Below are 21,653 nucleotides of genomic sequence, written 5' to 3'. Positions count from 1 at the left end.
CACCCAAAGAAAGAACACTGGGAAATGAATGTAAACTGTTTGCATTTTTGTTTTTCTTCCCGGGTTATTTTTACCTTCTGAATCCAATTCTCCCTGAGCAACAAGAGAACCATTAGGTTCTGCACATATATATTGTATCTAGGATATACTGTAACCTCTTTAATATGTATAGGACTGCTCCATCTGGGGGAGGGGGTGGAGGGAGGGAGGGAGAAAATCGGAACAGAAGTGAGTGCAAGGGATAATGTTGTAAAAAATTACCCTGGCATGGATTCTGGCAATAAAAAGTTATTAAATAAAAAAAATAAAAATAAAAAATTCATTTCTAAAAAAAAATAGAAGAGTGCCATCTTGTGGGCAGCAGAACCTAATCACATTCTTAATCTCTTCCAAGGCCCCAAATTTGAATACTTTATACTGCTCAATCAATCATCAGTCCTCTCCTCTCCTCTCTCTACATTCCATCCCTGAACTTAAGGAGTGTGCCCCCCACATTGGGGCAGCTAGATGGCACAATACATAGAGTGCTGGGCCTGGAGTCAGGAAAACTCACTCATTTTCCTACATTCAAATTTAGTCCCAGACTTAGCTGTGTGATCCTGTCCAAGTCACTCACCCCCTCTGCCTCAGGTTCCTCATTTGTAAATGAGCTGAAGATGGAAATGGCAAACCTCGCCAGTATTTCCGCCAAAAAAAAAAACCCTCAAATGGGGTCAAACACAGCTGGAAAATGACCTAACAATCACATCTCACTGTATTATAGAATAAGTGCTAGATTCGGAGTCAGAAGATGTAGTTTAAATCTTGACTCTTACACCATCGTGTGACAGTGATCAAATAATAATTCCATAAATGTCTCCTAAGTATCTGTGTACTCTGTCCCAGGCTCTAGGGGAAATACAAACCTTTCTAAACCTCTATTCTATCAGTAATATGAGGAAAGTAATATTTTCAATATTTTCTACTTCACAGTGTTTTTCCCCAAAATTTATTTATTTTCAATAGTCTTTTATTTTTCCAAATGCACCTTTCAACATTCACCTTTGCAAAAACGTGTTCCAATGTTTCTCCCTGCCCCACCAAGACAGCAAGCCATCCAATGAAGGTTACCCACGGGCAGTTTTTCTAGATTCTACATTCATTGTGCTAGCGTTGCTGCAAGGGAACCACTTTACAACATTATCCCTTGCACCCACTTCTGTTCCGATTTTTCCCTCCCACCCTCTACGCCACCCCTAGATGGCAAGCAGTCCTATATATGTTGAATATGTCCTAGTATATCCTAGATACAATATATGTGTGCAGATCCAAACAGTTTTCTTTTTACTGTTACTCTGTAAGAAATGACCAGCAGGATGACTACAGAGAGGCTTGGAGAGAATTACATGAACTGATGCTAAGTGATGAGCAGAATCAGGAGATCATTATACACGTCAACAACGATACTGTATAAGGATGTAATCTGATGGAAGTGGATTTCTTTGACAAAGAGACCTAATTCAGTTTCAATTGATCAAGGATGGTCAGAAGCAGCTACACCCAAAGAAAGAACACTGGGAAATGAATGTAAACTGTTTGCATTTTTGTTTTTCTTCCCGGGTTATTTTTACCTTCTGAATCCAATTCTCCCTGTGCTACAAGAGAACTGTTCGGTTATGCACACATATATTGTATCTAGGATATACTACCACATATTCAACATATATAGGACTGCTTGCCATCTAGGGGAGGGGGTGGAGGGAGGGAGGGGAAAAATCGGAACAGAAGTGGGTGCAAGGGATAATGTTGTAAAAAATTACCCTGGCATGGGTTCTGTCAATAAAAAGTTACTATAATAAAAAAGAAGAAGAAGAAGGAAGAAGAAAGAAGAAAGAAGAAGAAGAAGGAGGAGGAGGAGGAGGAAGAGGAGGAGGAGGAGGAGGAGGAAGAGGAGGAGGAGGAGGAGGAGGAGAAGAAGAAGAAGAAGAAAAAGAAGAAGTAGTAGTAGTAGTAGTAGTAGTAGTAGAAGAAGAAGAAGAAGAAGAAGAAGAAGAAGAAGAAGAAGAAGAAGAAGAAGAAGAAGAAGAAGAAGAAGAAGAAGAAGAAGAAGAAGAAGAAGAAGAAGAAGAAGAAGAAGAAGAAGAAGAAGAAGGAGAAGAAGAAGAAGAAGAAGGAGAAGGAGAAGAAGGAGGAGAAGAAGAGGAGGAGGAGGAATTAAATGTAAACAATTTTACCCCCCCCAAAAAAGTGTCATAAATAAAATGGAGCATTATAATTCTGTAAAAAACAATAAATATAGCAGAATTCATAGAGGAATGAGAAAAACTGAGGAAGAGTGAAGTACAGAGAACCTAGAAAATACTATGCATGGTGACTATGGCCTGGTAAAATAAAATAAAAAACAAAACAAAAGAAAAAAGAAAAAGAAAAAGAAGCGTTACTGTTACGAAACCGCACGATTGCAAATATCATTGTCTATTTCCACGATAGGATACTGTTATTGTTTACCACAAGGATAATCTCCATTGTATCTCTCCACCGATAAACTGTAGCTGTTACAAAGTAACCACCGACCCCCCCTCCCCCCAGGGATGTCAATCCTGCATCCACACTCCACGTCAAGCTGGGAATGCGCATTCCCTCTCTCTGGGACCACAATCTACATATCGACACTCCCTCCGCAGGGACGCCAATCTACGAATCGACACTCGACAGTCCCTGGATGAGGGACGAGGGAGGGAGGGAAGTGAATGCGCATCTTTCTACGAGTTTGGGGCCCACGTGATTGCCGGCTCTGCCGTTGACGTCACTTCTGGAGCGACGACTTTCTCCCCTAAGTCTCCTTAACCCGGGACGGCGGAGAAGATGGCGACCCTGAGCGGAGTCCGTGCGCTGAGGCGGGTGAGGCCGTGGAGGAGCCGGCCGGCGGGGGGAGGGGGGACAGCGAGGGGGGAGGGGCGGGCGCCCCCCCCCCCCCCCCCCCCCCCCCCCCCCGGGGCCCCGGGGTCACGGGCTGTGCGTTTGTCTGTCCTTCCCAGGCGCTGGCGGTGCCCCCGAGCCTTGGGGCCTGGAGGGGCCTGATCACCACGGCTGCAGCCAGGGCCTCCCCGCGGAGCGCGGTGAGAAGGGCCCCCTGTCACCGGGAGGGTTCTTCCCACCGCCCTTTCCCGTCCCCAGCCCTCCAAGCCCCGACCCCCGCGCCCCCGCCCCACCCTAGAACCCTCGCTCATTGTCGCACCTTCCCCCGAGCTGCCTCTAATTACGCATGACCAAACCCTTCCTTATACTAATTAACTAATTAATTGAAGGTCAAGAGCTGCTAACCTTTGGTGACGAACTTCTCCATTCTTAATTAGGCAGATTCAACCTCAAAGCCGAAGCAGATGTGAGTGCAGGTTTAATATTAGCAATTGTTATTATTACTAATGGAATAAGAATTACTAAGGGGAAGGGTCTTGAGAAACCGCTTAATCCAACCTAGGCATGAATCATAATCCTTCCTATGGTAGTTCCCAGAACTCCTGCTTCGAGCTCTGAGATAGATGAAGATTAGGGAGCCATCCACATTTAAATCTAACTTGAAGACTTGCAGGAGTAAGAATTTTTAGGGTAATCCCTTCCATTTATTTAGCTCTTCTGTTGAGATATAAGTGTAGATCATTAACCTCCAAGGTCTTTCTCATGGGAACTATGTATCGTTCTGTTTTTTTAACCCAAATATAGGGCTTTCTATATATCTCTCTCCAATTGTGTCATGCTAGATTCAACCCATTATTCTAGCCTTTCAAGTTATTTTTGGATGTTGATGTGTCATCCCTGAGAGCTTTGCAGATTTAATTCCTTATATAATTGGCCAAAAAAATACAGCTCACTCTTCATAATATCCCTAGGAATTGGGAATGTAAGTCTATGCCTTTATCCTCTTCCTCATTCAATTTTTCCATCTTTACTTTTAATTTGGAATAAGGAGCCATTCACCAAAGGGTTTTGAACAGCATAGAAACAGAGTTGTGTGTAAGGAAGCAGCCTGGCATAATATCAGTGATAAACTGGGGAAGGTGTGTTTAGAGACAGTAAGTCCAGGGGTAGTAACGAAGGTCTAGCAGTGTAATGATAGAAATAGATTAAGAGATGCTTTGTACTATTACTATAACACGTGGCAACTGGGTGTGAGACAGGACAGAAAGGGAAGAGTAAAAGTAAAACTAGGTTGGGAGACTAAATGGAAAGGTGGGGACCACGGAAGAAAAAAAGGAAGCCAAAAGGTAGCTTGTTAACAATCTTTATTGAGAACTAACTATATGTGAGGTACTGTGCCAAAGTTGGGTTGATTGGAAGCTGATGCCGAGTCAGAGAAAAAAGATGAAGGAATTTGGAGAGACAGCATTAAGAAGTTTGGGGAGACAAGAACCAGCAAAAGAGAAGGCATGGTTAGAACAAGACGCACAAATTGTCCTGAATCACTGCCAGGAGCACAGTGCCAGCAGCAGGCATAGCCAACCACAGAAACAGGTGTGCCAGGATCATGGGACAGCATAGGAGGCAGGAAACGCTGAGTTTGGCTTCCATCCCTGGTACTGGTTGTGGCACCTCATTTCTCTGAACCTTCCCCAGACAGTAAGAGACAAGACAACATGGTGGTGGGGGGCTGGCCTTGGAGCTGAGACCACCCAAGTGGTTGCTTCAGTGGCAGTGGGAGAAGCTTCCTGAACCCTTTCAAGGAGCATGCAGAGTGTTTGGGTTACATGAAATAAAGTAGAGGTTGCAGACTTTGAAACTGTATCCTCAATGAATGCCCCTTGTCAACAGGAGCTACACTGCTCACAAGTTGTTGGTTCCAGGAAAAATAGGTATGAGGCTGGTTTCTCTACTGACTTTGAGACTGTATCAATCAATTGAATTGCCCTCTTGTCCCAAGATAGATAAAGGCCTTGTATTCCAGAAGAGTAGATCTCACTAAGATATGGAGTCTCCATTTAGTTATCCTACTACAAACTGGCTTTATGCAAGTCTATAGTAAAGCATTAGATACTTCCTCTCAAGAATGGTTGAGAAATAATGAGAAAGGAGTTCACTGCTAATCAGAGACTATTAGATGCAGCTCACAACTGAATATGAGGAGTCACTTTACCCATTGCCTTAGTATCTAAGTAACTAAACTGAAGTTGAAAGAGACCAAGTCTTGAAAGCTTACAGAAGTGACTTGTAGAGGAAGATGGTTGAGAAAGCAGCTAATGGATGAGATTAGAGCATCTGACCAAATCAGGAGGTTAACTTTTCAAAACAGACTCGACACTTAAATCTAGGCAAAATTCTCTTGCATTATTGCTTGCAAACAAAAAGAAATGGTTGAAAAGGAGGACCAGGTTGTTGAGAAGGACTTGAAGCTGATTGAGAGGTAGACTCTTGGAAACAGAAGGGATGGAGTTAAACATCTTGACCCATTTGAGGGTGTTTGATTTTTTTAATTTTTTATAGAGAAAACAGAAACTGGATCTTAATCCTATGCATAAATCTTAGCATTATTTGTTTGAGGCCCATATGAAGTCAGGAAGGGAGCCTGTTTCTAGATTTGGACTTAGCCATCTAACTGTCCTGTTAAGCTCTTATGGCTCAGGTTTCAGACTGTCCTAGCATGACCCCATTTGAGGTGGTTTGGATTTCCTTTTCTAGCTTGTTTTATAGATGAGGAAACAGGCAAAAAGGATCATCTGACTTGCCCAGGGTCACAGCTAGGCTATGTCTGAGGCCCAATTTGAAGTCAGGAAGAGGAGTCTTTTTTAATTCTGGACTCTCACCATCTAACTGTCCCCGGCTTAGCCTAGATGCCCTCCAGGGGGTTTTCCGGCTTACTGTCCTAGCATTCCTCTTAATTCCCGAGCCTTTGTCTGTACAGGATTCCTACCTCCCTCTCCCTGATCTCCAAAAGTGGTGTCTCTACTCTCCCCATAGTAAATCCCAAATCATTGAGTCCAGCCTTGTCCTTTCTCTACAATCTCTTGGGGTTAGACCCAGAGCCATTACTCTATTGCACCTGTCTCCCTCCCAGGTGGATGATGTGAGGGTAGAGGGTGCATTCCCCGTCACCATGCTGCCTGGTGATGGCGTAGGGCCTGAACTCATGCATGCTGTCAAAGAAGTTTTCAAGGTGAGAGGAGGTGAGAGGGGGAGAGAGATTTCAGGGGGCTAATGGGACAGCCCACTGATGACTCCTTCCTCTGGGCTTGCAGGCAGCCAATGTCCCGGTGGAGTTCCAGGAGCATCACCTTAGTGAGGTGCAGAACATGGCCTCAGAAGAGAAACTGGAGCAGGTGCTGAGCTCCATGAAGGAAAACAAGGTTGCAATCATCGGTACGTCCTGGCCTCCCGTCTCCTCCTCCCCATGAACAAGGATCACTTATCATCTGTGCCTGGTCCTCCAGCCAGCGTTGCCTGCATGTGACTCCTGCTCTCGGCCCTTTGCCATGGGAGCCCTTCAGCCTGGAGTAGTATTTCAGGCCGCGTATTAAAGGGGACCTTACGTTATTTGGGTCCCTGCAGCTTAGGACCAGAATTTCTGACTGGTTCATAGAATCCAGCCTGCCTAGTGCGGCTAGCTTTCACGTGTGAATTCTCAGAAGGAGGGATGGGGAGACGAGATTTGGACAGATGTAGGGGGTGATCTTAGGATGCAGGTAGGGTGCTTTGCCCCCGAGAGAACAGACTCTGACCTGGGAACCTCACTGACACTTACTCTGGATGTACCCTCACAGGAAAAATTCACACCCCAATGGACACAGAGTACAAGGGGGACTTGGCCTCTTATGACATGCGGCTCAGGTACGAGGTAACAGGACCTGGGGACCTTGGGCACTGTGACCCTGTGTGATGCTACCTTCCCCATCTCCTGCCAGGCGTAAGCTGGACCTGTTTGCCAACGTCGTTCATGTCAAGAGCCTCCCTGGGTACAAGACTCGACACAATAACCTGGACTTGGTGATCATCCGGGAGCAGACGGAGGGAGAATACAGCTCCCTGGAGCACGAGGTGCAGTATGAGCCCCGGCTGCTCCTGCACTGGGCGGGGGGACACCCCCCTGTCCTTAGCCTAAGTCTGCTGCTTCTGCCCTCAGAGTGCCAGGGGCGTGATCGAGTGCTTGAAAATCGTCACTCGGGCCAAGTCCCAGCGGATCGCCAAGTTTGCCTTTGACTACGCCACCAAGAAGGGTCGAGGGAAGGTCACAGCAGTACACAAGGCCAACATTATGTGAGAGGCATAGGCCAGGGATGGCCAGGCCCGGGCCGGGGGGAGGTCGGGTGGGTGGCCGGGCTGGGGCCCTGCTGACCTCGGCCCTGACTTCTCTGCAGGAAGCTGGGTGACGGGCTCTTCCTGCAGTGTTGTGAGGAGGTGGCCGAGCTGTATCCCAAGATCAAGTTTGAGACCATGATCATAGACAACTGCTGTATGCAGGTACGGCCTTCCCCACCCAGGCACGCGCTCCCTCGAGTTTACCCTCCCAGCCACCCCCCATCTCTTACCTTCCCTTCTCCGCCCCAGCTGGTGCAGAACCCATACCAGTTTGATGTGCTCGTGATGCCCAATCTCTATGGAAACATCATCGACAACCTGGCAGCAGGCCTGGTGGGGGGTGCCGGCGTGGTTCCCGGTGAGAGCTACAGCGCCGAGTACGCTGTTTTTGAAATGGTGAGAACAGCCTCTTTTAACACTCACCACTCCGGGGTCCTCGGGCACCAGACTATCCTTCTGACATGGCCTTCACCCCCACAGGGCGCAAGGCACCCATTTGCCCAGGCCGTGGGCAGGAACATTGCCAATCCAACTGCCATGCTGCTGTCTTCCAGCAATATGCTGAGGCACCTCAAGTACGTCAGTGGTCACAGGGTTGGGGAGGAGGGGTGCTAAGAGACAGAGTCTGACTGCTAAATGAGGGGCCGGGGAGCTTCCTGAGGCTTGTTCTCATACCCTTTTTTTTTTTCTGGGGCAGCCTGGAATATCACTCCAACATGATTGCCGAGGCCGTGAAGAAGGTGATCAAAGCTGGCAAAGTAAGTGTGGCTGGGCTGACCCTGCACCCTCCCCACTTGTTATCCCTTCCTGCCCAAGAAGGGGCTTCAGAGGGGCCAAGACGTGGCTCTTCTGGCTCCCCCCATCCCCTCCCCATCCCTCTCGTGCCTACTGCTCAGCACCCTTTGCTGCTGCTGTCTTAAGACTGTTCTTGTTCTCATGTCTGCATCTCTTCTTGCTCTGCCCCACCTGGGGGGCTCTGAGGATCAGATCAACTTTGTGCTCCTTCATCTCTTCTTCCTCCCTTCATCTTTCCTCCAGTTGCCCTCCGACCCCTCCATCGCCATTGTGCCTTCTTTTACCCACCCTCCCCACTCACTAGCCATCTTCTTCTTGTTCTCATTCCTGGTGGCTTTGTCACTGGCTGTAGGTTCGGACTCGGGACATGGGCGGCTACAGTACCACGTCTGACTTCATCAAGTCTGTCATCAGCCACCTGCACCCCCCTCATGGGGGCTAGAGCCTTCCCATTCCCTTACCTTGTCTGACTAGCACCCCACAACTCCCCCATCCCCATAAATTGGACCATGGAGGAAGCTGCCTCAGCCCCCATTGCATTGCTTGGGACCAGATCTCTCCAGCTGTTTGTGCTTTTTGTCTCAATAAAAACTGTGGACCAGACTCAGGATGCTTTGTGCTCCCCCTCAGCTTCTCCCTGTAATCCACAGGCTATGGGGGAAGGTATTTCTTGGGGCCCTTCTGAAGAACTAGGGCCTGGGGGGTGAGGAGGAGTTCAGAAAGGGCTCTCGAGTCCAGTGTTAAATGATCACCCACCCCCTTTTCCCTCACAGGTTCGCACCCCGGACATGGGTGGCTATGCCACCTGCCGGGACCTCACCCAGGCCATCATTAGTAGCCTGCCTACTGCCCCACAAGCCTCCTGACAAAACTGGGAGAAGAAATAAATTGAGCCAAGGTAGCATTCTTGAGTTCATGTCTTTATTGGGGTTGAGGGAAGGGAGGGTGAATGGGGTGCTAAATCACCACAGATGCTGAGCCCCAGGAGCTTCAGGTCCTGGGTTCACAGCCACTCCTAGTCCTCAGTCTCTAGATTCTTTGGGGCCTTTTTCTTTTTCTTCTTGACTGGCATGGGTGAGTCTGCTACACCGTCCTCTTCTGGGCACATGAGCTTTTTCTTCTTGGGCTTAGGGGAGGTGGCCAGCTCCTGTGGGGCTTCCTCTGTCTCTTCTACTACCTGCCGTTTCCTCTTCTTTTTTGGCTTTTCTTCCCCATTCTCTGTCTCCTAAGAACATAGGAAGCCAAGTTAGGAGGACAGATTTCCTACAGCCAAAGGAGCCTCATGGGCCTGGTGATCTAATATTGTCTCTCACCTGTCCATTCTCAGAAATGCTGTTTTCTGCTGCTGCCAAAGCCTCCAGGCGCTTCTTCTCTTTTTTCAGACGTTTCTTTTCCTTTTTGGCCTGCTTCCTCCTAATCTCTGCAACCACTTCCCCTGCCTGGCCAGAAAGGGAAGGTTGTCAGTCCCCAGCCCCCCCAGCAATAAGCATTGCCCTGTCATGTTGTGTTGGATCAGGCTCATTAAATCAGTTTTTGCCTCCACTCTGGAGTCAGGGTAAAGATGCTCATCACCTCCAACAGGTATAATACAAGTTTTGCTAGCCTGCCGGCACCTACCTCTTCCCTCTTCCCCCTCCCCCCTGTACTGGACCATTTCTCCCACTGACCTCATTCACTGCCTCCTTCATGACATCCAGGTTCTTTCGGGGTGGGTCTCCTGTCTCATAGAATGATAGGCGTTCTTCTACCTGTTCCCGTAGCTTCTCTCCAAACACAGTTGTGGGAACCTCTGAGAACAGATTGTTAAAAATACTGTTGGGATAAGGGTTAGGAAGTAGTCCTTCAGGACACTGGTGACCTCCCAAACCTCTCAACCCTCAGCTTCGCTCAGACTATTGATTCAACACTCACAGGGTGAACTGCTGTTGACGAAAAATTTTCCCATCATTGCAGAAGCCACTTGGGATGGTTATTCCCGATTGCCTTACCCCACCCCCACCCCCACCCAGCCCTTTGTCCTGTACCAGAAAAGCAGTCGATCCGGGATGCAATGCTGCATTTGTTTGCCAGGTACCGGGAAATTCTGCCTTTATTTTTGGCAGCTGCACGGCCAATGAAGGTTGAATGGAATATGAGTCCATATTTGGGGGTATTTCCCCGAGTCTTCAGGGCTCTATGGAAGTGTACAAGGTTAGCTTCCCAGGGATACAGTTTAGATTCTGACTCAAATCCCTAATATTCCCAAGACCTTTAAGATTTCTCCCACTTCAATTCCAAAACTGATTTCCCACCTCAGCCCCATGCCCAAAACTACCACAGGGGTCAGGAGTCAGATGTCGCTGACCTGGAGGTTGCATCCCCTGGCTGGGGCCATGGGAGTCACTCAGAAGCTAGGGCTGGCCCATCACAACCGAAGCAAAGCCTTCGGGTCAGGGTGTCCCAGCGCTGCCATCACAGTGACACCCCCTAGGCAGCTGGCACCAGAGTGTCAGTACCTGAACATTGGTACCTGAACAGTGCCTTCTCAGCCCCCAAGATCTGCACTGTGGATGCGGGGTACTTGGCCAGATTTGTAAGGCTCCCAGCATGGGAGATCAGTCGGGCACCAACCTGAGAAGAAAAAAAAAGGTTGTGGGCAGGTCATCTACTTTTGATGCAACCCAATTCCCTCTCCAAAGAGAAAACAGTAGGCCGATAGGAACTGCCAAGTGACAAAGGCTATAGGACAGCAAGTTCCCCCACCCCACCCAAGACACACCCCAATGACTGACCGCCTCCCCAATAAGGGCTGACAGGCTGGGGGCCACCTGGGCCATCTTGGAGCGCAGATATGTGTTCAAACTCTGACGATACTCAGATAAAGATACCACTCGATTTGAAAAACTCTCAATATTGATCATGTCAATGGGAGAAATGTCCATGCCTAGGAGAAACGGGAAAGCAAAGTCAGTACAAAAGAACATATCCTCTTCTCCCCCAGTTGACCCACAAAGAATAGAACTTATAGGAACACTAACCCATGGAAGACCGAGAAGCATCCAGGATAGCCTGGGCCTTGGCCCCGTCCATTGTCAGCTCCTCCAGAGCTTCTAGTTTCTCCTCATTCAGTTCTTTGCGATTGCCAATGAACTGGGCCAGGCGACAATATGTGGCATTGTCACTAACAATCTTTACCAGCTCAGGAAAATGATAGCCATACCACTCCCTGTGGGGGGAAAAAAACCAGCTTACTATAAGCAGAAAGCAAAGGCGGGGATCCAGCGGAGAAAACTCACACCTCATCCACTACACTGTCCCCAAATCCCCAAACCCAATCCTTGGGAATTCTCCAAGTCTTTACTGTCTCCCCTTTCACAATACAGCTAGGGCACAGGCAGGCCCCTGGCTGAGGTGTATAAGAGGAAGGTTTCTCTGCCTCCTTTTTCTATACAGTCTGTGCAAAAAAAAAAAAAAACACAAGCTGTGGTAAGCAATAGGAGGTGGGAAGGCCAGAGGACATCTCAGAATCCAGCTGCTGCTTAAACATCTGCCCCACCAACCCTGGAGCTGACCTGACACGCATAGAAAAGGTGTTGATGTCTTTGTCCAGCTGATCAAGAAGGCTGATGGACTGGATGATCATGTTGTCCACCCTATTCACATTGAACTTGACCTTGGCCCGAGAGTAGCTGTGTCCTAGTCCCAGTTGGGCCTTGGAAGCTGAAACCTCAGTAAGACCTTTCACCAGAGAGTGAAAGTGCAGGCGAACTCCTGGGAGACCACAGGTAGAATGAGAAACCACCAAGAAGTAGAACCCTTTTAACGTCCTTCAGAGGTCAGGACTTAAATATGATCTTTTCACCTGTGTAGTCTTAGTACCCAATCAACGTCTATAGTATAGCCTTCACAGGGAATCTTACCTCTGAGGATTTCAGCAATAACACCTCCCGTCTGGCAAGGGTAGCCTAACTCCTCTTGGATTGCAGCCCCAATCTTGGGGTCTCCAACACCCAGCAAAGCTTTCTTCTTCTTAGCAGGCATGTTGGTTTCCAAAAAAAGGCGGAGGTCCTCATGGAGAATGCCTGTGAGCAACAGACGCACAGGTTACTTTTTCAAACCAGGAGGGCACAGACTGCACAAAAGTTCCCAGCAAGAGAACCACTCACCTTCAGACACAGCATTAGCATTCTCTAGAGCACTGTGGGCAGATTTAAATGGGGAAAAGGCCACAAGCCGGACAATGCTGTGAAACTTGCCTATGTTCAGCACACATTCTTCCACCTGCGAAGCGTCCACAGATACTAGTTTGGTTGGGAAGATATAAACAGTCGGCAAAATTCCCCAGTTTTAGGAAAGGCAGATCTCCAAATATCACTTTGCTAATCAGGGTTCTTTCCCAACATTTCCTTCCTCTTCCCTCACCAAGAACTGCAAACAAAGGCTGCTGGCTCTGGAGCCGATTTTGGGGGGAAGCAGAGGGGAACCGCCAAGTTTGTTATTTGCAGAGTTAGGGGGAAATAAAGTAGAAAAGTGTGCCCCGCAAGCTTTCGCAAGGGCGAATGCCAAAAGCTTTCTGCATGTGTTTGGAAATAAGCTAGAAAGGAAGACAGCCCCGCGGGGGAGCCGGGAGCACGTGGCCTCCCCGGGGCCCCTTTGTCCCCGCTATCCCTCACTCCCGGGACAGACGCCGTGCTCAGAGACCGGATCACATCACTCGGCTCAGGGGATTGACAGATTTTAAGGCTCATCACAGCGCGGCGGCTGTCGGGCGGGGAGGGGGGCGGGGGGATTACCCTCCCCGGCTCTCTCGGGGCCTGCTTACCTGCGGCAGCAGCAGGCTTATCTCCTCCACTTCCTTCAGCGCCAGCAGCGCGTAGCCAGCCGCGTGCTCAAACAGCACGTGCAGCAGCACCTGGGCAGGGGGTTCGGGAGAAAGAGGGGAACTCGTGGGGCTCCGATCCCGGGTCCGGCTCCGATCCCGGGTCCGGCTCCGATCCCGGGTCCGGCTCCGCCTGTCCCGCCCGGCTCCCAGAGGGCGATCCCCGGGGCCCTTGCGGAAGGCCCGGGGCCCCAGGCTCCCCTGAGGCCTGCGCCGCCCCTCTGCCCGAAGCAAGCGCCCCGGCCGGGCCCGCAGAAGGGCCTCCCACACGCGCCCCACAGCGCGGCGCAATCGGCCTCCATCGGCCGCGGGCCCGACACCCCGGCCCCAGCCCGGCCGGCCTTTCACTCCATCCCCACCCCGTCAGAGGCGCAGCGACCCTCGACCCCTGCCCCATGCCCCGTAGCCCGCTCACCATGGCGGCAGCCTGAAGCCCCAATCGCAATGCGGGCCTCCCGCCCGACACGCAAGAACCTTAACCGTCGCTAGCCCCACCTCTTCCGGGTCAAGATCTCCACTCAGAGGACGGGGAAAGCACCATCGCCTAAAAAGACCAAGGAGGAGACGGGAAAAAAAAATGGTCTCGCCCGGAAGTAAGGCGGGGCCACCGGGGCCTCCTAGGCCACCGCGTGTGCGTTGCTTCCCGCCTTTGCAACGTTGCTGCGGGCTGACGGGATTCCGGGGCGGCGCTTCTGGGGGCCACCAATCCGCGTAAAAGCCTACTCGAGGTCTAACCGATACTAAACGGTATAACTGACGGCTCTTCCACCTACGGGAGGAGGCGTCACTCAAGCCCGCAGGGCCAACCGCAGCGATCCTGGGACGTGCGAAGGAAGAACGGGAGGGAGGAGATGGGGGAGGGTGGACTCCACCCGGGGCTCGCGCTTACTCCAGTTCTCGCGATATCCCGTCGGGGCTCTCGGCGCGTGCCAGTGACTAACTATAGCTTCTCCTAGTAGCTAAACCGGCCCGTTTCCTTTTCCGGTCCCATGGTCCACCCTCCCTCCCCCACGCTCACACAAACCATCCCCCCTCGCGCCTGCCTCCGAAGGTCACCGCTAGAAGCGGCTTCTGTGCTTCCGGAGAAAGTTCTCGGCCCACTACCGTTATCTGGCGGCGGTTAAAATGCCGGGGCTTGGCTGCGGGAGGCCCCGAGAGACCCAGAAAGTTCGGCGCCGTTTCTCAAGAGCGCCCCTGCCCGAGTCCTTCCCTGCGCTCAGGCCCAGGCCCCGTGTCCGCGGGACGGCCTAGGAACTCCGCAGCATAACTCGGCCGTCCCCAGCGGAAATCCGCCAGGCCGGCCGATGGATGAGCATTTATAGAGCGCCTGCTGTATGCGACAGCTACGCCCTATATAAAGACCACAAAGACACGCCCCCCCCCCGCCCAGCTTTCTAGCGGAGCGTGTAACTACGCACAAAACGAATCTCGGGCAGATTAGAAGCCGGGCCGGCGTCATCCGGAGCGGGGGTGGGGACGTTGGGGAGGGAGGCGGTTTGCCAAGACCGCCTCAGGTCCTGCCTGTGGGCTGCTGAAGAAGGCCGGTATCCCAGTGGGAGAGGTTCGGCTCAAAGGACAGAACAGCCAGTAACTTAGTTATCTAGCGCTTGACAAACCCAAAGGCCCCGCTTTGGGGATAAGAACTCACTGTTTGACAAAAATTGCTGGGAAAAGTGGAAACTAATATGGCAGAAACTAGGCATTGATCCATACTTAACCCGTACACCAAGATAAGGTCAAAATGGGTTCATGACCTAGGCATAAAGAATGAAATTATTAATAAATTAGAGGAACATAGGATAGTTTACCTCTCAGACCTGTGGAAGGGGAAGGTCTTTATGACCAAAGCAGAACTAGAGATCATTACTGATCACAAAATAGAAAATTTTGATTATACCAAACTGAAAGCTTTTGTACAAACAAAACTAATGCAGACAAGATCAGAAGGGAAGCAATAAACTGGGAAAATATTTTTACAGTCAAAGGTTCTGATAAAGGCCTCATCTCCAAAATATATAGAGAATTAACTCTAATTTATAAAAAATCAAGCCATTCTCCAATTGAAAAATGGTCAAAGGATATGAACAGACACTTCTCAGATGAAGAAATTGAAGCTATTTCTAGAGATATGAAAAGATGCTCCAAAGAAATGCAAATTAAGACAACTCTGAGACACCACTACACACCTGTCAGATTGGCCAGAATGACAGGGAAAGATAAAGCAGAATGTTGGAGGGGATGTGGGAAAATAGGAACACTGATACATTGTTGGTGGAATTGTGAATGGATACAGCCATTCTGGAGAGCAACTTGGAACTATGCCCAAAAAGTTATCAAACTGTGCATACCCTTTGATCCAGCAGTGCTACTACTGGGCTTATACCCCAAGGAGATTATAAAGAAGGGAAAGGGACCTGTTTGTGCCAAAACGTTTGTGGCAGCCCTGTTTGTAGTGGCCAGAAAGTGGAAAATGAATGGATGCCCATCAATTGGAGAATGGCTGAATAAATTGTGGCATATGAATATTATGGAATATTATTGTTCTGTAAGAAATGACCAGCAGGAGGATTTCAGAAAGGCCTGGAGAGACTTACACGAACTGATGCCAAGTGAAATGAGCAGAACCAGGAGATCGTTATATACCTCAACAGCGATACTGTATGAGGATGTATCCTGATGGAAGTGGATTTCTTCAACAAAGACAAGATCTAACTTAGTTTCAATTGATCAAGGATGGACAGAAGCAGCTACACCCAAAGAAAGAACACTGGGAAATGAATGTAAACTGTTTGCATTTTTGTTTTTCTTCCCGGGTTATTTTTACCTTCTGAATCCAATTCTCCCTGAGCAACAAGAGAACCATTAGGTTCTGCACATATATATTGTATCTAGGATATACTGTAACCTCTTTAATATGTATAGGACTGCTTGCCATCTGGGGGAGGGGGTGGAGGGAGAGAGGGGAAAAATCAGAACAGAAGTGAGTGCAAGGGATAATGTTGTAAAAAAATTTATCCAGGCATGGGTTCTGTCAATAAAAAGTTATTAAAAAAAAAAAAAAGTTGATATCCCTTCCAACAATGCTGAATACCCCGCACTGCACCGCCCACAGAGTTCCCTAGCTAAAAATAGTTAAGGAGTTAATTATGCTAAGAAGTTAATTGCTGAAGAGGGCAAAGATTACCAATCAAGAAAAGTAGGTGAGAAAATGCTAGGAGCAAAAAAGTTCTCATCCTTAGTAAAAGTGTTAAATAGCCTAGAGTCTAGGGTGTCATTGAGAGTCACCTCAGAATAACCCGTCTTTCTTTCCCAGTTTTCAGGAAAGCTAATTTCTCCTGGTTGGGTGGAGTCAGGGATCAGGGTGGCAGGATTAAGGATGTGAGGCATCCAGAGAGTCAGGTCGAATAGGAGACCCTGATATCTATTAGGCCTCCCACCAAGCCACTGATGTCCCTACTTAGTTGGAACCTACGTGATCGCATTTAGCTGGAGTTCTGGACCTGATATTTCTATTGAGTAGCTGGATGCACCCTCTATTGAGCTGAAAATTAGTCCAGGACCACCCCTACTTAACTCAAATTTAAGTGGTCCCATTCAACTGGGAATTTTAGGCCTGGGGGCAGTAATCTCATTCAATTGAAATTTCAGTCTCAGATTTCTTATTAAAAGGCAATTTGGGGCTAATTTCTTTGCAGAGGCCAAAGCAAGACCCTGCCTTATCAAGGAACCTCTTTCTCTCTCCTTGGCATAGCTGCCTGTCAGGACCCTTTTGATTGATGATTGATCTCATTGATTTATAAAGTTCTTCACTGTTAAGGAGTTTTATTCAGCCACAATATTATTTGCAAATAAAAATATCTGGAAAGCCTTATTAGACTTTACCAATCTTGGGCAATTTTTTTTTCCTGAGGCAGTTGGGGTTAAATGACTTGCCACATCTAGGAAGTGTTAAATATTTTAGATTAGATTTGAACTCAGGTGCTCCTGAATTCTGGGCTGGTGCTCTATCCACTGCATCACCTAGCTGCCCTTTCTTGGGCAATTTTTGGTTGTTGTTTTCTTACATGTTAAATGGCAAAGTTAGATTAGATGATCTCAAGTTCTCTTTCAGTTTTAACTCTATGACCCAATAATGAGAATCCCTCTTACATTTGTATTTTGTGCTGAGCAATCCTCCATGACAGTGACAAAAATTGTTGATGAGTTCATGGCTCTCTGTTTAATGCTTTCATTCCAGTTAATAATCAGATAGTATGCATTTGGCTTTGTATTCAGTAGTGTTTATTTTTCAATTACATGTAAAAATCATTTTCAACTTTATTTTTGTCTCTCCTTTCTCTTCCTCTCCCCAAAAACAAGCAATCTGATATAGATTCAAATAGTGTTTTATAATAAACTCTTTAGGTAGGGCCCTAAAAAGGTCAGGCCTAGAGGATGAATTCTAGAAAGAAACCATTGTAAAACTCTATGGACAGAAGAGTGGTTATTAATAAAGGTGAGAATTCAGTAATAATCAATTTAGGGAGAAACTGCTCAAACTACTTACCAGAGAAAGGATAGACAGCCACTAAATATGTTTCAGGAGCAGTAACAAGCATTTATTTTAAAGACCATGCCTTACACCAAAACCACTCTGATTATAATTGATTGGCCTTCAATAGATCCCAGGCCAAGCCCCGTTTGATCATTGTTTGGGTCCTGATTGAGTCAGATTGAATGTAAAAAACAATCATTTCTGCTTTGGCCAGAAATCCTAAAAGTCTTCCCCTCCCAGATTAATTGATTTAGATTTTTTTTTTTTTTACTAAATGAAAGAGGAGATTCTTTGCCTCATTTTTACCTAGCCTTAATCACTGAGTGGTGCAGCTTCAGGTAAACTGAGAATTATTGAAGACTTTAGCTTAAAAAGGCCAAGATCTCCCATTGCATCTAGGGCCATTTCCAGTTGTCCTGATCTCTTTCTGGCCAGAGCCTAGAGGGCTCTCGAGGGGAAATTGAGGGAGGTGCCCTTGCACAACTTTCTCTCACTTAAATCCAATTTACTTGCATGTCATGGCATCACGTCCTGAACATAGCACAAACAATATTAAGAGGGAAAACTGAGCCTGGATATATATATTCATTTTTTTTTAATAGGTGAAGAGGAAGGGAATGGTAAAGTTACTGCCCAACATCATCTAAATAATAAATAAAAGTGGGATTTAGGATCATGAATCATAGATATAGACCTGGAATGGATGCCAAAAGTCACTGGTCCAACTCCTTCAGATGTCAAAAGTCACCCAGTTAGTAATAGAATCTGGATTCAAATTTAGAATTTGACCAAGTTTAACATTCTTTCCATTACGCCATGTGAGAAGTAAAATTGTGAGGTTCTTCTGTTTCCACAGTTGAAAAGTTTCAGTCTCACAATCTCCCTATTATCATGATAGAAAAGAATGTGATATTAGTTTTAGGTTCAGTACATTCTGAAAAGAATTAAAGAATATCTTAAGTCAACAGAAGTAACTGCTGGTGCTGATTGAATGCAAATGACCTGGGTTTATGTCCCCCGGCAAGCTAAATTTTTAATTGAGCATGCTTAATAAGCTTCATGTATATTAACTTTAAGGAGGAGACATCCATTAATTTTGAACATATGATGATAAGGTGAGGGAAGGGAAGAGCATGGAAACATTTCAAGGAGTACATATAGTGGGAGTGTCATGAAATATTAGATTTTGTAAGGGTCTTCTCCCATGAAAATTCTGAGGAGGGGTGGTAAGGAGGCAGGACAAGATTATGCAACATAACTGCTGGTTCTGGCTTTTGTAAATTGCTCAAAGTTTCCTGCTTCTTGCAAGAAACATATAGAGCCTCTACTCCAAGAATCTGGGTCTGAAGTTTTTATTTCTAACAGTCAAGATGCTTGGGGAAAAAAATGGGCAGATGCCGCTCATTCTGCATGACTCCTCAGAGGCTTAGGCCAAAAAAAGGATCCCAGGAAGAAAACTAAAATGGCAGACATTGAAGATCACTATAGCCTAGCGAATGGATTAATAAAGCATTTATTAAGCTTTTACTAGTGTGCAAAACATCGGAGATACAAATAGAAAAGATCATCTCTGCTCCCAGAGTTCACATTCTAATGGAGGAGACAGCACACATAGGAGGCTTTAGCTACAGGTCATAAAGATCCATTGGCAAAGAAAGAAATTAGTAACGCATCTTTTATAATGTGTTATCATCATCCTTGTAATTTGATTTTGAACAGTTTGACGATGTCAAGGACTTTGGTATTAAGAACTTTCTTTTCTGGGTCTTTAGTTGCAGGCCTGCAGATGAGGCAGGGGCTTTAACACTGGCAGAAGCAGCTACCTTCCTCCACAGGGATTGTTGGCCAGGATGTTAGTTTTGGGGACTTAGTGGGAAGCAGGATTGAGGGAAGAGAAAGGGGGTTCTTGGGGCTTCTGGACTCACCCACTCATTGGTGGTAGCCCTCTTCTCCCCAGGGTATATTATAACATAAGCCCTAAAATCATTCCTATCCACCTGACCAATATATGGTGTCAATACCACTGGAGCCTGTGACCTCTCCCAAGCATTACAACAATCAGAGTGATTGAGGAAGGACTATAGGATAGGTTGTGTGAAGACAGATTGGAAATGTCAGGCGTTTCCTTAATGTGCAAAGAATCACTCATTTGCTTAGCCAATATTTTTATAGTACAAACTGTGTATGGAAATGGGAAGGACAGCTACATCATGAAGGGGACTGAGAAGGAATTGGCTTTTCCTCAATCCCTGAACTGAGAAATAAAGGTCCCCTTTCCCTTAGTATTATCAGGGGAAAGCTCACAACCATAATGGGCCTTTTGAAGGGGATCTCCCTGGTGGAGAAAATAGGCTACATTAGTAGCATTCCAGGATCCTAAAATAGATCCCTTGGGAGGAAAAAAAAACTTACTAGTTAAAATGCAATTTCTCCAGAATGGAATCTGGATTCAGAATGGATTTAGGTATCAGTACCTGTCTGTGTCATAAAAGGAATAAGGTAGGAGTCCTTCATTCCCTATTTTTTCAAATAGTTTATATAGTATTGGGGTTAATTTTCTTTAAATGTTTGGTAGAATTCACATGTAAATCCATCCAACTCTTAGGAAGTTGATTAATAGCTTGTTCTATTTTTTTTCCCTAAAATGGGACTATTTAAGTAATCTATTTCTTCTGTTAATCTGAGCAATCTATGTTTTTGTAGGTATTCCTTCATTTTGCTTAGGTTATCAAATTTATTGATATAAAGTTGGGCAAAAAATACTCTAATATCCTCTTCATTGATAGAAAGTTCTTCCTTTTCATTTTTGAGACTAACAATTTGATTTTCTTCTCCTTTTTCTAATCAAATTAACTAAAGGTTTATCTATTTTGTTGGTTTTTTTCATAAAACCAACTCAGTTTTATTTACTAATTCAATAGTTTACTTTCAATTTTATTAATCTCTCCTTTTTAGAATTTCAAGTTTGGTATTTGATTGGGGGTTTTTAATTTGTTCTTTTTCTAGCTTTTTTAGTCACAAGCCCAATGCATTGATCTTCTCTATTTTATGCAAATAAGCATCTAGAGATATAAAATTTCCCCTTATTACCGCTTTGGCTGCATCCCACAAATTTTGGTATGTTGTCTCATTATTGTCATTTTCCTGGATGAAATTATTGTGTCTATGATTTGCTGTTTTATCCATTCATTCTTTAGGATGAGATTATTTAGTTTCCAATTCCCTTTTGGTCTATTTTATTGAATGTCATTTTTATTGCATTGTGATCTGAAAAAAATGCATTTATTATTTTTGCTTTTCTGCATTTGATTTTGAGGTCTTTATGTCCTAATAGATGGTCGATTTCTGTAAAGGTTCCATGAATTGCTGAGAAGAAAGTGTACTCCTTTCTGCAGAGGAAAGGAGTACATTCAATTTTCTCCAAAGATCTACCATACCTAACTTTCCTCGTATTCTATTTACCTTTTTTAACTTCTTATTTTGTGGTTTGATTTATGTAGTTCTGAGAGAGCAAGGCTGAGATCTCCCACGATTATAGTTTTGCTATTTCTTCTTGCAACTTAATTTCTCCTCTAGGAATTTACGTTATACCACTTGGTGCATATATGCTTAATATTGATATTGCTTTCATTACCTATGGTACCCTTCTGCAAGATATTTTTTTTCTTTTTTTTTTTTTTGCTGAGGCAATTGGGGTTAAATGACTTGCCCAGGATCACATAGCCAGGGAGTGTAAAGTATCTGAGTTGAATTTAGGTCCTCCTGACTTCAGGGATGGTGCACTATCCACTGCGCCACCTAGCTGCCCCCCCTCCCCAAATATTTTCCAAAAAAAAAGGGTCTGGGACCTTTGCAACAATTCCCACCCACCTAGACCATGTGGCAAAAGAAGCTCAATGGACAGAGGAACTAAAGTCAACTGCCCCAGTGCTCATGCTGAGGGTCCACATAGCCATCAAAGCCTTGTTTCATCTTCACTTTGATCAATACTTTCCAGCCTTCTGCCAGCTCCTTCCCTCTCTCTGATTGCTGAAGTGTTTACTTTTGAGAAACTTCAGCCTTGTGTTTGTTTGCTTAAACAAAAGGAAAAATTGAAGCACACTAGTAGACTTGGAATCTTTTATATCTCACCAATAAACAGCCATGATCTTGGGCAAGTCCTTTTCCCTCTTTGAGCTTCAGTTCCCTCATCTGTAAAAA

At 46.4% G+C, this 21,653-nt stretch overlaps 2 protein-coding genes and 4 non-coding genes across 9 annotated transcripts; 1 reads left to right on the top strand and 5 right to left on the bottom strand.

Annotated features, from left to right (window-relative positions):
* The first annotated feature begins 2,767 nt into the window (after positions 1-2,767).
* On the top strand, positions 2,768-8,965 carry IDH3B (isocitrate dehydrogenase (NAD(+)) 3 non-catalytic subunit beta). 3 transcript variants are annotated; one of them, XM_012552392.3, is made up of 12 exons: positions 2,768-2,880; positions 3,018-3,098; positions 6,029-6,127; positions 6,210-6,330; positions 6,732-6,798; positions 6,873-7,005; positions 7,091-7,224; positions 7,326-7,428; positions 7,516-7,662; positions 7,747-7,841; positions 7,964-8,024; positions 8,835-8,965. In XM_012552392.3, exons 1-12 carry the CDS (start codon positions 2,845-2,847, stop codon positions 8,925-8,927), a joined length of 1,170 nt encoding a protein of 389 aa, XP_012407846.3. In that variant the 5' UTR covers positions 2,768-2,844; the 3' UTR covers positions 8,928-8,965. The 3 variants fall into 3 exon arrangements, with proteins under 3 accessions (XP_012407846.3, XP_031798109.1, XP_031798110.1); XM_031942249.1 differs by lacking the exon at positions 8,835-8,965 and adding an exon at positions 8,414-8,669; XM_031942250.1 differs by lacking the exons at positions 2,768-2,880; positions 3,018-3,098 and adding an exon at positions 3,288-3,364.
* Positions 8,966-8,968: 3 nt separating this feature from the next.
* On the bottom strand, positions 8,969-14,384 carry NOP56 (NOP56 ribonucleoprotein). Of its 2 annotated transcripts, XM_003773464.4 has the most exons (12): positions 13,335-14,384; positions 12,863-12,952; positions 12,207-12,321; positions 11,961-12,122; positions 11,613-11,811; positions 11,079-11,266; positions 10,833-10,984; positions 10,571-10,671; positions 10,086-10,234; positions 9,729-9,850; positions 9,375-9,500; positions 8,969-9,286 (listed from the first exon to the last, which is right to left on the bottom strand). In XM_003773464.4, the coding sequence occupies exons 1-12, from the start codon at positions 13,335-13,337 to the stop codon at positions 9,077-9,079; spliced, it is 1,617 nt and encodes a 538-aa protein (XP_003773512.1). In that variant the 5' UTR covers positions 13,338-14,384; the 3' UTR covers positions 8,969-9,076. The 2 variants fall into 2 exon arrangements, with proteins under 2 accessions (XP_003773512.1, XP_031798108.1); XM_031942248.1 differs by lacking the exon at positions 13,335-14,384 and having other exon boundaries at positions 12,207-12,341; positions 12,863-12,951.
* LOC111721401 lies at positions 9,571-9,638 on the bottom strand. The gene has a single exon (XR_002770627.1). It is a non-coding gene; the product is annotated as a small nucleolar RNA SNORD57 (small nucleolar RNA).
* On the bottom strand, positions 9,945-10,014 carry LOC111721402. The gene has a single exon (XR_002770628.1). It is a non-coding gene; the product is annotated as a small nucleolar RNA SNORD56 (small nucleolar RNA).
* LOC111721404 lies at positions 10,439-10,523 on the bottom strand. Its single transcript, XR_002770630.1, has one exon. It is a non-coding gene; the product is annotated as a small nucleolar RNA SNORD86 (small nucleolar RNA).
* Positions 11,399-11,543, bottom strand: LOC111721403. The gene has a single exon (XR_002770629.1). It is a non-coding gene; the product is annotated as a small nucleolar RNA SNORA51 (small nucleolar RNA).
* Positions 14,385-21,653: the final 7,269 nt, after the last annotated feature.

The sequence above is a fragment of the Sarcophilus harrisii genome, chromosome 6 (assembly GCF_902635505.1).
Source record: "Sarcophilus harrisii chromosome 6, mSarHar1.11, whole genome shotgun sequence".
NCBI lineage: Eukaryota > Metazoa > Chordata > Mammalia > Dasyuromorphia > Dasyuridae > Sarcophilus > Sarcophilus harrisii.
This window is presented reverse-complemented; position numbering and strand designations above follow the sequence as displayed.

Coding starts and splice junctions, on each gene's coding strand:
- IDH3B (XM_012552392.3), top strand. CDS start 2,845: ATGGCGACCCTGAGCGGAGTCCGTGCGCTGAGGCGG. Junction 3,099..6,028: donor GGGCCTCCCCGCGGAGCGCG/GTGAGAAGGGCC, acceptor TCTCCCTCCCAG/GTGGATGATGTGAGGGTAGA. Junction 7,006..7,090: donor ACAGCTCCCTGGAGCACGAG/GTGCAGTATGAG, acceptor TTCTGCCCTCAG/AGTGCCAGGGGCGTGATCGA.
- NOP56 (XM_003773464.4), bottom strand. Junction 11,267..11,612: donor ACCTTTTCTATGCGTGTCAG/GTCAGCTCCAGG, acceptor TTCCCCCCACAG/GGAGTGGTATGGCTATCATT. Junction 10,672..10,832: donor CAGCCCTTATTGGGGAGGCG/GTCAGTCATTGG, acceptor TTTTCTTCTCAG/GTTGGTGCCCGACTGATCTC.